This window comes from Athene noctua, chromosome 26 (assembly GCF_965140245.1).
Source record: "Athene noctua chromosome 26, bAthNoc1.hap1.1, whole genome shotgun sequence".
In the NCBI taxonomy this organism is placed as follows: Eukaryota; Metazoa; Chordata; class Aves; order Strigiformes; family Strigidae; genus Athene; species Athene noctua.
The window spans coordinates 1,548,771-1,563,793 of record NC_134062.1 but is presented as its reverse complement, the minus strand read 5'-3'; the positions used below and the strand labels follow the sequence as shown (position 1 = coordinate 1,563,793).

Below are 15,023 nucleotides of genomic sequence, written 5' to 3'. Positions count from 1 at the left end.
CCACAGATCTGTCGCTGTGGCTTTCTGCTCCACAGCACTGAGGGAACCATGGATCTCTGAGAGCGATGGGAATAATGGCAGATGTTTCCCTTACGCAATCACTCCTAACACCTTTCATGGCTGTTTCTTGGGGAAAAGTATCTGGGACTTCTTCCCCTCCCAAGCCTTACTGAAGCTGGTCTAAAAATCCTGACTCGCACAGTGGAGAAAAATGAGAGAAGCTAGCAAGACTTCAGAGATGATTCAGCTCTGGTTGCCTTTCTGCAGCAAAAATGCACGTATTGGAAAACGTGTGCTGGTAATGGCAGCCCCAAATTCAGCTGTGATGTGCAGGTTCTCCCAAGCGGGAGGGCTTCTCTCAGTAACTTTTGCCTTTAAATCTGTTTATCACTTTTGAATGGGCATAGCTTTGAGTCATGGAGCAGAGTCACAGCAAGCAGGGTACTGACTTTTGCCTTGCTGTGATCCACGTGTGAGCGCTGGCTGGCATATTCCTGATGATGCCAGCCAGTCCTTCCTCGGGCTGCAGGATGTGTCTGCAGTCCGGCTTTGTTTTGAGAGATGTGCAGCGGGTCACAGTGAGCGCACCAGACCCTGAAGTGTTCCAGCAGAAGTTCTCGCCATATGCAGCACCCTGGAACAAGGGAGTTCTTTCTAGAGTAAGAGGTCGGTGTTTTTAGGACCAAACTTCTCTGAGTATGTAGTAGAAAAACTCTCTGAGCAGAGTTAACATCTATGAACAGTTCAGATGCTAGAGGCTGACCTCACACCAGACGTAGCTGACATCTGTGCTTCACTGAGTTGCAGGCTCCCAGCTGGGATAGTGGCTGACCTGAGAGGCTGAACATCCAGGCAGCAAAGATCGTGTTCCCTCTGAAGAACTGAAGGAAGGCTTTTTCTGACCCGGGCGTTCAGTTTGGTTGCAAGTTGCTGGTGGAGTAAGATGGTGGTGTTGATGAGCCTGACGTTGGTGCTGACATGGCTGGGTAAGCTGTAAGTCATTCTGGTGGTTTTACTTACCTTGCCTGCTTCCCCCTCTGCCTTTGCTGAAAGGCCCATCGGTTCCTCTCTTCCTGGGGTGAGAAGCCCCTGGGGTCCCGCAGGCGCACGGAGCTGGCAGCAGTAAGGGGGCTGCTGGGTCCCAGTCGCTCCGCTGCTCTCCGGGTGCTGCCGGTTCCCTCCTGCGGAGCTCACGCACAGACAGGCCGCACAGTGTGCCGGCAGCCCTGGACGGAGCCCTGCGCTTACTCTGCCAGGCTCCCAGGCTTCGAAAGAGGCGGGTCTGCTTTCTATTCTATTTAATTCTAAATACAGGGAAAGGTTTCCAAGGTACTGATTTTTGGCTCTGCTCAAGGCAACTGGCTCCCTTGGTCTTCTCCACTGGCAAATAGTTGATATTTTCAGCTCCGCAGCAGTCAAGACCAAAAGGAACCTGTTTGGGAAGCTGGAGCACTTTGCATTTATTATTTACAGGGCATCAGACAAGTACTTGGTGCTTCGCCAGGGCCCAGCCCTCAGTGGCTTGTGGACAGAGCGAGCAGAGTGGCTAAGGTACCGGGAAGAGCCTACCTGTCCGAGCAGCTCCCTGCTGAATCAGCTCGCCTAGTTCTCGACAAACAAGTGCCAGAGCCTCAGCTGCTCTTTCTGGGTTTTGCTGGTGCAGACTCCGGGGCGTGCAGGGCTTTTCTTGACAAGCTCCAGGGACATTTTCTGCCCCACTTGTTTCCTCTTCCTGCTGCATGCTTTGCAGCCCACCGTGTCGGCAGCTGCTTCATGCTGGTTCTGTCAGCTCTGCGCTCTTTGAAGTGCCTCTGGTTTGTTTGTTTTTCCCCACTGTCCAGCTTCTCTAGAAACCCTAAGCAGTATTTCTGTGGGCAGACAGGTCCCAGCCCAGGTCAGGAGCCTGTGAGCAAGGGGTGAGGAAGCCAAATGGGCAGGTTGTGAAAGAGGAACTGCAATTCGTGTGAAGTGGTTGAATTGCCCCTGGCCTGGTGTAGATGAGTGGCACTGGTTCTCCTGGCCAGTGACTCACAGGAACAAGCCTGCGGGAGCTGCCGGCTTTGGCTGGGCGACGCAGAGGGCTGGGGTTGTGCTTCCCCACTTGCCTTCTGCGTGGCTTGTTCAGCGAGCGCAGCAGCCCTTGCTCTGGCGGCTGGGAGGATGTGCTGCCCCGCATCCCAGGCACGCCAAAAGCAGGGGTCAGGGAGAGGCTTTGCCTGCACAGGGAGCAGAGCCTCCCCGCTGCGCTCTGGACTGGTCAGTGCCATTAGCCCCAGGCTTATCTGGAGAGGAGATACCTATGGGGACAGGCAGGCTGCATCTGACCGTCCTCCCTGGACTCATCCTGCTGTCCTTGTCCCTGGCAGAGCGATGCAGCGGGTGGGCTGGCTGGGTGTTCACGGAGCCTCAGCTTCGAGCCAGCGCTGGGGACTCTGTCCTGCTGCGGTGCCTCTTCCTAGACCCGGTGGCCGAGGACTGGACGATGGCCAAAGTGGACTGGCTGCGCGTAGCAGGAGTCGGCACGCCGGAGGTTGGTCGGGACCGGGGGACGGGGGGTGGAGCGGTGCGGGGGGCAGGGGTCCGGGCAGGGCAAGCGGGACAGCCCCGCTGTTCTTGGAAGGCTCCCGAGAGGAGGAAGGTTCCCCTGTGGGGCGGCAGGGACCTCCACTGCTCCCCGTGATCCCGCACTGCAGGGGATCCATGGCCCTGGGTGCTAGTCCTGGGGCTTTCCCAGAGAGTGTGGGAGTGAGCTGAGCTCTCGTGCATGGCGAGCGCTCCACAGGGAGAGGGAGAGAGCGCGGATCTGAGGGCTCTGGAGCAGGGAAGGCCCGTGGGGCAGTGCCCTTCGCTGGACTCCTTTCACCTGATGCTGTCTGTGCCCTGGCAGGAGATGGTGTTTTATTACTACAGCAACCGTAGCATCCCTGTGGGCCGTTTCCGGGACCGGGCGCGGTGGCAGGGGGACACGTCCCGCTGGGACGGCTCCATCCAGCTGCAGGACGTGCGGGTGAATGACAGCGGCATGTACGTGTGTGAGATCCGGCTGCTCCAGCGCAGCAGCATCTTCAAGAACCACACGGTGCTGCACGTCAGCCCCACGGGACAGAGAGGTAGGTGCCCTGTGACGGCTCCCATCTCCCCTCACCCTGCTCGGCCCCATGCAGAGGGGCTGCAGAGGCTGTGGGAGGCTCTTGGTTAGTGTTGGGGTCCTTGTGTGTCCCATCCCCTGCCTTGGTGTCTCCCCAGCAGGACGAGGAGCAGCAGGCGCCCAGGACCCTGCAGCCCCGGGAGACTCTGGGCTTTGGCCCGTGACTGTGGGCTGTGGCTGCGTGGCCGTTGTGCTGGCTTTCCTGGCTGGGCTCAGCCTGAGGAAGAGGTATCAAGGCTAGCTGTGGGTTTATGGGGCTGAGCAAAGCACCTCCTTGCAGCCTTCCCACACTGCTCTCCCTGCCAAGCGCCAGCCTGACGTGCCCCAAGCAGGGCTGGAGCTGCGGGAGCCAGAGGGTTCGTCAGCCCCGGCAGCCGGGTGCACGTTCCTGCTGCCCTCTGCTGTCGTGCTACCCTGGCCAGACCCCGCTTTGCTCCCAAACCTCCTGGGCTCCCGGTGTGCTTGCGGCGGGGATGGCCTGGCCAAGGCATGTGGCGAAGGGATCTCAGTGTCCCAGGAGAGGGAGGGCGGGAACAGGAGGAGCAGGCGATGCTTCTCCTGCAGATGACACCACTGTTGCCTTCCCTCAAGGTCTGCAGCCAACACGGCCCTAGAGAGGACTGGAAACGGCGACAGCAAGAACAAAGCAGAGGTGAGAGCTGAGCCTGAGTGGAGGGAAGCGTGTGTCTGCCCTGCCCTGGGACGCTGCCCCAACCCGCGGGACCTGAAGGGAGGGAGGAGAAGAGGGATGGGGCGTGCAGGGCTGCAGAGCACCCACGCCTGTGCGCACCAGGCCGTGCCCTCGCGTGCCCAACCATCCCCGCCATCCCCGCAGAGCTGCGGGCTCCTTGCCGTGCCGCCGGCTGTGTGCACGGGGGGTGGTTGGGACGAGCCCCGAGACCTGCCGTTTCATTTGGCTTGTGGCTAAGAGGAGGCGCTGATGGAGCAAATCCTCCCGCAGCAGCCGAGTGCCTGGAGCAGTGACAGGGGGAGGGGGTCCTGGGCCACAGTCTCCCTGAGGCTGAAGCCAGGGCATCTTGTCACTGTGTGTCCTTAGGACATGGAGGCATCGCTGACACAGGGTGTGTGGGCACGGGGCTGGGCACACCGAGGGAGGGGACCCCGCCCTGGCCAAGCCCGAGGTGCCGTTTGCTGCCAGCCGTGGCTGCGGCTTGCGGTGCCAGTCCTGTGACTGAGCTCGGACAGCCCTCCTGTATTTGGGGACTGCTCGGTTCCAAGTGTCCTGATCTCCCCCTCGTAGGAAGCGCTTTACTCCTCAATCCCTGGAGCTGAGGTACCCAAGGCCGAACAGGGTGCAGGGAAGAAGAAGAGACCCGAGGAGACCTACATCACCATGGTGAGGAGGGGAGTGGCCACCTCGCGCTGTGGCAGGGGTGGGCAGGGCGTGCAGCTGTAGGGCTGCTGTGACCCCCCCATCCCGTCCTGCTCCCCACGCCAGACAGCAGCATCCCTTGCCTCCTGCCCCCTCCAAATGGGCCCCGATACCTGCGGTGGGACTCACGCTCCGTCCCTTGCTCCTTGCAGCACCCCTCTCCCTTCCGGGAGAACGGCATCTACGTGGAGCTGGCCAAGAGGGTGATCCCGGCAGAATGGATGGGAGAGGGGAGACAGGCCGAGGGACGAAGCGAGGAGCCCTGCAGCAGACCAGAGGGGGAGCAATAGCCGTGCTGGGGGCTGGAAGCCCCTTTGCCAGCAGGTGTGTGCATGAGAGCATTGTTCCTTGGGGCAGGCTGGCACGCCGCGGCCATCAGCCCTTCCTCTGAGAAACGGTGTCGCTTCACCGCGTGCTCCCTCTGAGAGCTGCTGCTGGGGCACGTCCCACCCTGGCTGTCAGCCACGGGCCCAGGGGACGCGGACTCTCGTGTCCTGGTCTCTGGAGGGAGCACAGCCTCCCCGCTCCAGCTTTGATCCTGGTCCGTGCAGCTCCAGGTCCTGCGAGGACGATCTCCGAGGAGAGCCTGGCCGCGGAGGAAGGGGGAGATGCAGCGGGAGCCGCGCAGGGGGGGCAGTGCTATCTTCTGAAGAGAATAAAACTCAGGGAACCTTCCCTGTCCCCGCCTGGCTTTTACCTCCCGCTTAAGCGTGTGATGGCCGAGGGTGCCCAAACCCGCCTGGCCCAGGCCCTGGGAGCCCCAGCACCCACGTGTGGCCTGGCACACGGCCCCCGCGCTGGCCCCAGGGAGCAGCAAAGCCCAGTGGGTGGCGAAGGGGGGGGTGTCCCCTTGCAGCAGGCGGGACCCCCCCTTTGCTGCCCAGTCTCGGGAGGGCAGCGGGGTCCCCCGCAGGCGGTGGGGTCCCCCCACGTGTGTGCGCTCACACGTGTCCCACACACCGGCTGCTTGCTGGGGGTGAGCGCCCGCCCGTGCACCCGACATGCGGCCCGGGGTGCCCTCGGGCGGTGCTGGCCCGCCTCCCTGCTATCTATAGCCCTGTGACCCCCGGCAAGAAGCGGGGGGGCCACCCCCCCACCCCCCCCCCAGCGCTGCCAGACCGACACTGCAGCAGGCTGCTCCGGGCCGCAGTCCTTGGTTTCACGTTGACACCCCACTCTCTTTTTCTGGATGAAGCCAAGTAATGGGATGGCAGGAGGAATCGGGATCCAGAGCTGGTTTGGGGGGGGGCCGGGGGTTACGTCTGACCTCCACTGCCTTGGCGGGGTTGTAGGAGCCTGGCCAGCCGAGCAGAGCATGCTCTGCCTGCCCAGCGTGGCTGGGGAGCTGTGCTGTGCATGCAGTGTCTTTGCTAAGCGGGTCACCCCCCAGCACTTCTCTCTTGGCTGCCCCAGGGCCCCTCATGGAGCAGGTTGGGGGGCAGAGCACCTCTGCATCCCTCCCACTGCCCCTCTGTCCCTCCCAGGGCTCTGGTGCTCAGGAGTGGGGATGTGCTCGGGCTCCGGGACACCCCTCGTGTTTCTCCTCGCTGACGCTGCCGCAGCAGGACCCCCCCGCACCCCGCTGCATCCAGCAGCACCAGCACTAAGCAGCCGAGCGGCTGCTGCCCGGTGTCCGTGAGCTCACGTGTTGGCTCCTTCCTGCACCCGTCCCTGCGGCCTGAGTCCAGGCTGAGTCTGCGGCCCAGACGCTTCCTTGGCCGATGCCCTGTTACTGCTGGGCAGGGCCCCGTGTTCTGAGCTCTGGGGGAAGAGGGGGTGTTCCCCTGGGTCAGGGTGCTGGCGGTGGAGTCCGGCACCCCGGGCAGCGGCGGGGCTGCCCTCACGAGCCATCCTGCCCGCTGCAGGCCGCCGGCCCGTGGCCGAGCTCCGCCCGGGCCTCCTCGGCACCCTCTGCCCTGCCCAGGCCTGAGCCGCCCCTCCGCTCCCTGCCTGGCGTCGGGAAGGTGTTTCCGATGTTCCCGGGCCCCTGAGAGCGGGAGCTGCTGCTGCGAAGCAGGGCAGGGCGGGCAGGCCCGCCGGGGCAGGGGTGCACGGCCGCGTGTCCCCCCGGAACCAGGGGGCTGCAGGGGCCGCCCTCGGGGTCAGGCCGCGTCCCCGGGCTCCTGCTCTCTGCGGGGCAGGGGAGCCCCGAGCGCTGTTTGCTCCACAGCGAATTGGCGGGGCAGGGGGCTCCCGGCAGGACCCGCTCCCCCGGCCCGGGGCGGCCCCGCTGCAGGAGCCGCCCCCCCCCCGGCCCCGCAGCGCCGAGCCGCAGCCTCCGCCGTCTGTTCAGGGGAAAATTTTTCTGCCCTCCCGCTTCCTCTGCCGAAATCCGCCAACCATAGCATTTACCGGCCCCGGCGGTCCCCCCCCCCGCCAGCCATCTTGGGCTGTGGCGGTGCCGCGGCTCTAATGTCGTGTGTCACCGGCAAATAACCGAAAAAACCGACCCCCCGCCCACACCGACACCCGGTCCTCTCCACACACAAAACTCCTTCACAATGAGCCCGGCGGCTTGGCTCCCGCAGCCCGCCTTGCTCCTCGCTGGCCTCAGCTTGCTCCTCTCGCTGGGTAAGTGCCGCCCTGAGCCCCTGCATGCCCGCGGCTGCCCCGGCCCCCCAGCCTGGCGAGAAACCCCCTCCCGGCCGGGAGCCCCCTCGCCACCTCGGCCCCGGGAAGCCCGTCCTGTAGCCGGGGAGGCAGCGGCGAGGGATGCTGCGGGACGGCACGGAGCTGGTCCCCAGCGCTGCCCGGACCCGCCGGCCGGGGTGACCCGCTGCGCGGCCCCTGCCGCAGGCTCTGCCCGGGGGCACGGCAGGCAGCGGGCCGGGGGGCTGCAGCGGGGCCGGGGGCTGTTCTGGCTTTGCCTCGCTGGGCAGGCGGTGGCCGGTGGCTTGCGGGTGGCTGGCGACTGGCCTTTGGCTTGTGGCTGCTGGGGCGGCGGGTGCTGCGTGGGGCGGGGGGGGGCACCGTGGTCTCCGCATTCCTGCCCTGCCCCGGAGCCAGCGGCGCCTGTCAGCACGTTTGGGTCTGTGTTGTTGGGGACGGGATGGCATCGCCTCCTCGAAGCGCTGTGCCCGCTGCGCCCGCTGCGCCCGCTGTGCCCGCGCTCCCGGGGGTTGCCCTTGCTTAGGACGGAGGCCGGGAGGTGGAGGTCAGAAAGCCCGGCCCGAGGCTGCGCGTAACCTTACCGTTACCGATACCGTTACCGATACCGATACCGCCCGAGGGAGCCCCGGGCGCGGGTGTCGTGTGGCGGGTTTGGCAGTGTGCGCAGCTCCGAAGGACACAGCCTGGCCGGTCGGGCCCAGGGCTCTGGCAGGTTCTTTCCGCACCTCGGCGGTACCCGGGCAGGGCAGAGCCCGGGACACGTGCCTGCGGCCTGCTGGCCGCCTGCGAGGCCGCGCTGGCTGCCCAAGGGCCTGCCCAGGGCTGCCCCGTCGCCGCAGCGCCTGGGGGAGCTCCTGGTGCCACGTCAGCCCTCCGCAGGGCCGCGGGGCACCCCCGGGACCCGGAGCCACGCCACCCGAGCGCAGGCAGGGAGGGTGTCGCGCGAGGGCCGCCAGGCACTCAAGCCAGTGCCTCTGTGCGGGGAGCCCCGTGGCCAGGCGTGCTGGGGCTCTGAAGGGCTCTCCGGGGCAGGCAGGCTCCCGGCTCTCCGCTCCCACCCCGCCAGGTTTTCTGGAAAGCATCGAAGGGGGTGGGCTGCGCCAGGGCAGCAAGGCTGGGACAGCGGCTCGGGCGTGGACACCTCTTCCTTGCCTGGGTGCTGTGACTCGTCCCCAGGTGCCAGCTCTCCCCCCGCTGCCTCCCAGCACCCTGTGGGGAGCCCTCCCTGCGCGGGGGCTGGACGGAGGGTGCTCAGCTCGGCCGCTCGCCATCTCCCACGGCTTGGCTGTACCTGGAGGGCACCCCCCTGCCTCCAGAGCGCTGGCTTCAGGATGCTGCTGGTTCACACCGCGCAGCAAGACCTGTGGCTCGAAGCAGCCGTATCTGCGACTTGGAAAAGCCTCTTTTCCTTGGCTGCAGAGCCTGGCCCCTTTCCTGCCCTGCTTGCAGACGGCGTGGATTAGCCAGCGGAGCAGCCTTGACATGCATCCAGCTTGGCCACAGGGCTGGACTCCAGAGCACCTCAGGAAGAAGGTTTGAGAGCAAAGAGCAGCAGCCAGAGGGGAGAGGTGAGGTGATCGGAAAAGCACCTGCTGCCAGGGCCACTGTCCCTGCCCTGTGGGGTGCCACAGCCCCCCGTCACAGCCTCGTCCTTCCCAGCAATCCTTCCAGGGCTCGCCATCCCTGTGCTTCGTGGGGCTTAGCCTTAGCGTGCTGCAGCTTCTTGGCTGCACAGGAGCCTGTCTCAGCATGCGCACCCTCCCCTTTGCAGGCTGGGGAGAACATGCTGCATGCAGGCGCTGGGTTTGGGGTGCTGCTGGGGCAGCCAGCAAACGAGGGGAGCTGCAGGAAAGGAGTGGAAGAGGGAGCAGGGCACAGACACCTCATCCCTGCCCATGGCCCACCTGAGCCGTCCTGCCCCGTGAGCTGCACCGGGGAATGCCCCCATTTCTCTGCCACAGCAAGGCCGGGGCACGGACTGGCCTCGTCCCCTCAGGAGTGACTGAGATCTTGACCCGGTCGTTTCCAGCTAGAGAATCCTTGTGTGACCCCCCCTGAGAGCGGGGAGCATCTGCATTCCCCCTGCAGCCCCCCGGGGCCAGCCCTGGCAGATCCCAGCCCTTGCCGCTGTGGCGCATCCTGCCGGGAATGAAATCTGATGAGCGCAGCCATAAATTTCTCCGCGGATGTGGCACTGAGCCCCGCATGCTGATGCTGCATTCAGCCCTTCGCAGAGCGTAATTGATTCTGCAGCAGGAAAGCCTCGTTTAAGCGCAAGGAGCGGGGCTTGCCTGGAGTCAGCAGAATTCAGCAGCGGGCACCATCAGGGCAGGCATGGCAGGGAGGGGTCATCAGCCCGTGCAGAGCAGGGCCGAGGGTGGTGCCAGGGCTGGGACTGCTCCCCCCTTGGCCCTTGGCCCTGCTGCGCAGGGGAACCCTGCTCCTGGCTGGCCACAGCGGGGTCTGTGCGTGGACGTGCCTGAAAGGCCACCCCAGGCCCCGGGGTGGGCTCTGAGCAGCCAGCCGGCGGTGGCGGGGGGGTGGGTGGCCAGCTCAGCTGCAGGACGGCTGCTCCTGCCGCCTTTCTAACTCCTCTGCTTCTCTGCTCTTGCTCCGTGCTTGCGGCAGCACCCACGGGATTGGGCATGGAGGTCATGGCTCCTGCCACCATCAATGCCTTGAACGGCTCCTCCGTGAAGCTCTCCTGCACCTTCAACTCCTGCTACAAGGTGGAGAACAAGCAGTTCTCCCTCAACTGGACGTACCAGGAGTGCAGGAACTGCTCTGAGGAGCTGGTGAGTCTCGCCGGGGCTGGGGATCTGCTGAGAGGCCCTGGGACCAGCATGAAGTCGTTGTGTGTGTTCTTTGGGGTCCCGAGCCTTCTCCCGACACGTGCTCCTGCTCCTGGCCCTCCTCCGCCCCAGGAGCATTGCCCCCCGACGGCGTAGAGAGCCAGGGAGCTGCCCTGGTGTGGCAGGACAGGCGGGCATGAGGGGGGCGAGACGCTGCGGGGAGACCCCGGCCCTGGCCGTGGCGGGGGCTGGAGCTGAGCGGGCCCCGGCTGCTCGGGCGAGCTGCGGCGTGGTGTGCGCCCGGGGCCGTGCGTGCAGGGGAGGGGGATGCCTGGCCGGGGAGGGCGGGTGCGCAGGGGGCCCAGCACTGTCTCACCTCCTCTCCTGCTCGGGCTGCCCAGTTCCTGCAGTTCCGGATGAAGATCATGAATAAGCAGCTGGATCGCTTTGGGAACCGGGTGGAGTTCACCGGGAACCCCACCAAGTACGATGTGTCCTTCACCCTCAAAAACGTGCAGCTGGAGGACGAGGGCACCTACAATTGCTATGTCCTCAACCCCCCGGACCGTCAGCGGGGCCACGCCAGCATCAGCCTGAAGGTGCTCACCCAAGGTAAGCGGTAGAGTGGTCCCTCTGCTGTCGTGCACCCATGGGTGCTGGTGGCTCCCCGCTCCCCCCCGTGCCCTGCCTCCACCCCGCGTTGTGTGCACAGGGTTTGCTCCCTGGCAGGGGGAGTGAGCCCTGCCTGTCACTGCCTCAGGCGCGGGCTGCCTGCCCTGAGCCCGTGCCCCATCTCCCCAGAGCCCCCCAAGCATGACTCCACAGTGGCTGTCATCGTGGGCGCCTCCGTGGGTGGCTTCCTGGCCGTGGTGATCCTGGTGCTGATGGTGGTGAAGTGCGTGCGCCGGAAAAAGCAGCAGAGGCTGAACACGGACGACCAGAAGACGGAGGAGGAGGGGAAGACAGACGGCGAAGGCAACCCGGACGAGGGCACCAAGTAATGCCCCCCTGCCTGCCCCCCCCCTTCACCCCTGTACAGCGTGACCCCCTTGATGTGCTTCCCAGAGCAAGGATTTCTGTCTCCCCAGAGCATCCCTCCTTCCATCTAAATACCCAGCGCAGCCTGGAGCAGGGCGCAGCGAGAAGGCGGTCCCCGGAGCCTGGCCACTGGGGACGGTGGCCGGAGCGCCCCAAGGCTGCCCCTGAGCCTGCGCTGGGCTCGGCTCGGCCCCTGCTCCCGCCAGGCACCCCCCGAGCGCCGGAGCACGGCCTGCGGCCACGGGGACGTGTTGGGGTGGACAGGACGGGGGGGACGAGCGCGGGCCCCGCGCACAGAGGGGCTGGAGGAGGGGGGCCGGGCAGCCCCCCCCGTGCCCCGATGTCTGCGCCCTGTCCCACTAGAGAAAGAGCAGGGGCCAGCAGCCGGCTGCCCTCAGGGCCACGTCTCGCCCCCGGGACGCTCGGCTCTGGGTCCTGTCCCCGAGGGAGCCCCGAGAGCTGTGTGTCTCCTCCGCACAAGCCCTGCGTGCCGGTGCTGAGTTCCTGCTCCTCGGGGACTGTCCCGGCCTGCTCAGAAGCCGATGGCCGGGCAAACACCCTCGGTCCATGTGCTGTCCCTGAGCTTGGCGGGTTTTGGAGCCGCTAATGGCTCCCGGTGTGTAACGGATGTACCCTTCTGTCTCTTGGGCTATTTTGGGGCCTGAGCATCTCAGCCAAAGGTGCTGGGCTGACGTTTTTGTGCTTGTTTCCTTCTTGGGGAGGGTAATTCTAACAGAAAATGTTCTGCTGATGTGCCAAACTGAGGTGGTGAGGAGCAGCGGGGTGCAGCTGCCAGGGACAAAGAGCTGTTGGGAGGAAGAGGAGCGTTAGGGCGCTTGCTGGGAGGGACTGGGCACAACCGTGGGCCCGGAGGCAGGCCAGCTCTGTCACCCCGAGCAACCCTGTGATGCTGAGGCTGCCTCCCGCAGCCTCCCCGCAGAGCACTGCACAATCCGTAACTGCCACGGCAATGCACTGCCAGCCGGCCAGGCACAGGCCCCGCAGTGCCGCTGCGCCCGCCTCAGCCCCGTCCACGCTCCTGCATGCGCGGGCAGGGGGGGGCACACGGAGCCCCTGGGGCCCTGCCTCGGGCCCACAGGTCCCGTGTCACCCTCGAGCAGCACTGCCAGGGGGGAGGGAGGCCGCGTCCCGGCAGCGATGCCGTCCGGCCCCGGGGACGGAGGGATGGCCGTGCGCTCCCTGCTCTGCCCCCATCGCTTCCCGCCCCGGCCCTGCGTGCCCTCCCCACCCCGCTCGACCTCGCTGGGCTCTGCGCCGCTCCCCATCGCCTCTGCAGCAGGAATGTGCCGTGTCTGCCGCCTGGCTTCCCCCTCTCCCGCGGGCTTTCCTGCCTGGGGAGGGCTGGGCCGAGGCTGCCCCGCGCACCCCACGCCGGATGCCTTTCCCCACACCGTTCCCCAGGGCCGCTGCGGCCCGAAGCTGGGCTGTGCGCGGCTCCGCGCGGGGCTGAGCTGGCAACTTTGCAGCCAAAGGCCTCTGAGTGTTGCACATGAGCAGTCTTGCATCCGCCTTTCATTTCTTTCATGCACTATCCTTGGATTGCAACTTGCCAATGCATCTGTATGTACATAGCTGTACACAGCAGAGAGAATCTCTACAAATATATCTATATACACACAGGAGGGGCTGGTATCGGTCGTAACTGTAGTGTGGGGTCTGCGCCTTCCCATGGGTTCCCTTTGCCAAGCACTCTCCTGAGTGTAGGATGTTTTTATTGCTCTTTGTACAGTTAAATGAACAAAAGAACAACAAAACACAAACTTTGCACTCGGTGCTTTTGTGCTGCAGCTGCCCGCTGGTGGGGCAGGACAGGGGCCCTCGTCTCTGCTCCTCCTGCCCAGGGGGACGAGGAGGCTCCTGTGTGCCCGGAGCTCGGTCCCGCTGCAGCCGCAGGTTTGCTCTGGGTGCCGAGGGGCCCAGGGCAGCCCCACTTCCACCGCTCGGTCCCCGGGAGCTGCCGCAGAGCCAGGAGCAGGCAGGGCAGCGCTGGGGACGGGAGAGCGCTCCCGAGGTTTCAGGGGTGCTCCGCACGCGCTGCGGGGCCAGGGGGCTGCACCCTGCCGCCTGCCCCCCTCTGCTGTGCGGGAAGCTGGGGCCGGCGCCTGCCCGGGCTGGGCTCAGCAGGCTGCAGCGGGGCCCAGGGCACACGCCGGGCGATTGACACCCGTAACCTCGGCGCCGTCCGTCAGCAATCCGCGCGGACACGCCGGCGCAGCGCGGCACAACTGGGGCGCAGCCGACGGGCACATCCCTCAATTCACCCGGCGCGGAGACGGGGGGGTGAGGGGGCTCCGACGGTGCCCTCAGCCCTGCCTCTCCCAGCTGCCCTTCAGCCGGCACCGCCAGCGCCTGCGCCCCCCCGGGCCCTCGCTGCCCGCTCTGCCTCGCTCAGCCCGAGCAGCACCAGCAGCACCAGCTCCTCCCAGTGCCACCTGCCGGGCCCGGGCACTGCGCCCCGCGCCCCTCGCCGTGTGCCCGCGGGGTTAACTCTGCGGAAAACTCCCACAGCCAGAAGTGCCCCCCCAGTGCCCTCCACAGACGCGGTCCCACAGGCTGAGCTGGCGCTGGGCTGCGGTTGGTACCGGGCCCGTGGCCGGGAACAGCTTCGCCGCTGCAGGCAGGAGCAGCTCTCTGGGGGAGGGGGGCAGGCAGCAGTTTTGGGGTCCCCCATGGAGTGCCAATACAGCCAAGGGGATGGGGGACCCTCAGCTGGGTGGTTTGGGGACGCCTCTGGGAGAGTCGCTGGCAGGAAAGTGGTGAGGGAGGCAGGAGGAGTGGGGTCACGGAGGAGAGCCCCGCGGGACAGGACGAAGGTGAGTTTTCATCACCACGGGGGCCCGAGCACAGGGACTGCAGCCCCCCCAGCGCTGCAGCTTCCCAGATTCTCCGGAACCGGGACAGTCCCTTGTAGGGACCACATACATTTCCTCGGACCAGGTGGGATCGGAGGTGTTGAAGAGCAAGAGAGCGGGTCGGGAGGTGGCAGGGGACCCTGTTCAGGGCCGTGCAGAGACACGGGGGACTGCTGGGGCGCCTCGGGGGAGCCCAGAGCCGCTGTCCCCGCGATGCTGCCTGCAGCCTGGCCACCCACTCCTGGGGGGGGAGGTCATGAGGGGGGGGACCTGCAAACGGGGCAGCCTGGGGCACTGAGCCCCGGGGAGCTGAGGGGTGTGAGGGGCAGCACCAGAGAGCCGGAGCTGGGGAGGCTGCCTCAGGCTCTGCCCAGTCAGGAGGAAACTTCTCCCGGGCCACCGGACAGTCGCCTCAGCGTTCCTTGCAGATGCCTCTGCAGAGGCTGCCGGGGGCCGCTGCTCCTCTTCCCCTGCTTGTGTCAAAGGGCCCGTGCGAGGGGGCGAGGGACCTGCCCGCCCCGGGGGCCGTCGGTGCTGGCTGGCGCAGAGGGGCAGCGGGCAGGAGGGTCTGTGCGGGGAGAAGGAGCCGGGCAGAGGGGAAAGCATCGCTCTGAGCGAGAGCTGCAGGCAGGGGAGGGCTGAGAATGACAAAGGCAGCCAAGCACTCACCCGCAGTCCGTGTCCCCGGGACCTCTTGCTCGGCTCCCAGCCCGGCGTGCCTGGCCCAGCGGGGACCATCCTGCAGCACGGCTGATGGCTGCGAGTGCCTCCCGCCCGCGGCCAGCTCCCGGGCTGCCAGGCTACCTTGTCTTTGAAAGGTCACAGCCAGAGGACCTTGCAGTAAATGTAAGGCGCTGATGGGAAGCTCTGTTCCAGCGTCGCCACCTCCTCCATCGGCAGGAGGGCTCTGCCCGCTCCTGCTCCGGGATCCTGGCATCCCCTGGCTCGGGGGGTCTGGGAGGGGTCCAGGGTGCTCCCGGGCAGCCGGGGCCAGCGCTGCACCTGCTGCTCTGAGCTGGGAGGCTGCAGCCCAACTGCTCTGCTCAGCCCTACCCCGCTCGCTTCCCACGTGGAGGGAAGCAGGAGCCCTCCTCGGAGAGCAGCCTGGCATTTTAACCCTCCCAGCTCCTGCGTGCCCGGGGGCCTGGCTGGCACTGTGACCCCCCCCC

The 15,023-nt window shown here is 66.2% G+C and overlaps 2 protein-coding genes across 3 annotated transcripts; both read left to right on the top strand.

The window, feature by feature from the left end:
• The first annotated feature begins 312 nt into the window (after positions 1 to 312).
• JAML (junction adhesion molecule like) lies at positions 313 to 5,195 on the top strand. Its single transcript, XM_074927544.1, has 8 exons — positions 313 to 986; positions 2,367 to 2,530; positions 2,888 to 3,110; positions 3,247 to 3,376; positions 3,740 to 3,800; positions 4,410 to 4,505; positions 4,694 to 4,865; positions 5,093 to 5,195. Exons 1-7 carry the CDS (start codon positions 944 to 946, stop codon positions 4,829 to 4,831), a joined length of 855 nt encoding a protein of 284 aa, XP_074783645.1. The 5' UTR covers positions 313 to 943; the 3' UTR covers positions 4,832 to 4,865; positions 5,093 to 5,195.
• A 1,714-nt stretch (positions 5,196 to 6,909) lies between these two features.
• Positions 6,910 to 12,622, top strand: SCN2B (sodium voltage-gated channel beta subunit 2). 2 transcript variants are annotated; one of them, XM_074927553.1, is made up of 5 exons: positions 6,910 to 7,112; positions 8,571 to 8,719; positions 9,780 to 9,946; positions 10,345 to 10,555; positions 10,745 to 12,622. In XM_074927553.1, the coding sequence occupies exons 3-5, from the start codon at positions 9,797 to 9,799 to the stop codon at positions 10,942 to 10,944; spliced, it is 561 nt and encodes a 186-aa protein (XP_074783654.1). In that variant the 5' UTR covers positions 6,910 to 7,112; positions 8,571 to 8,719; positions 9,780 to 9,796; the 3' UTR covers positions 10,945 to 12,622. The 2 variants fall into 2 exon arrangements, with proteins under 2 accessions (XP_074783654.1, XP_074783653.1); XM_074927552.1 differs by lacking the exon at positions 8,571 to 8,719.
• Positions 12,623 to 15,023: the final 2,401 nt, after the last annotated feature.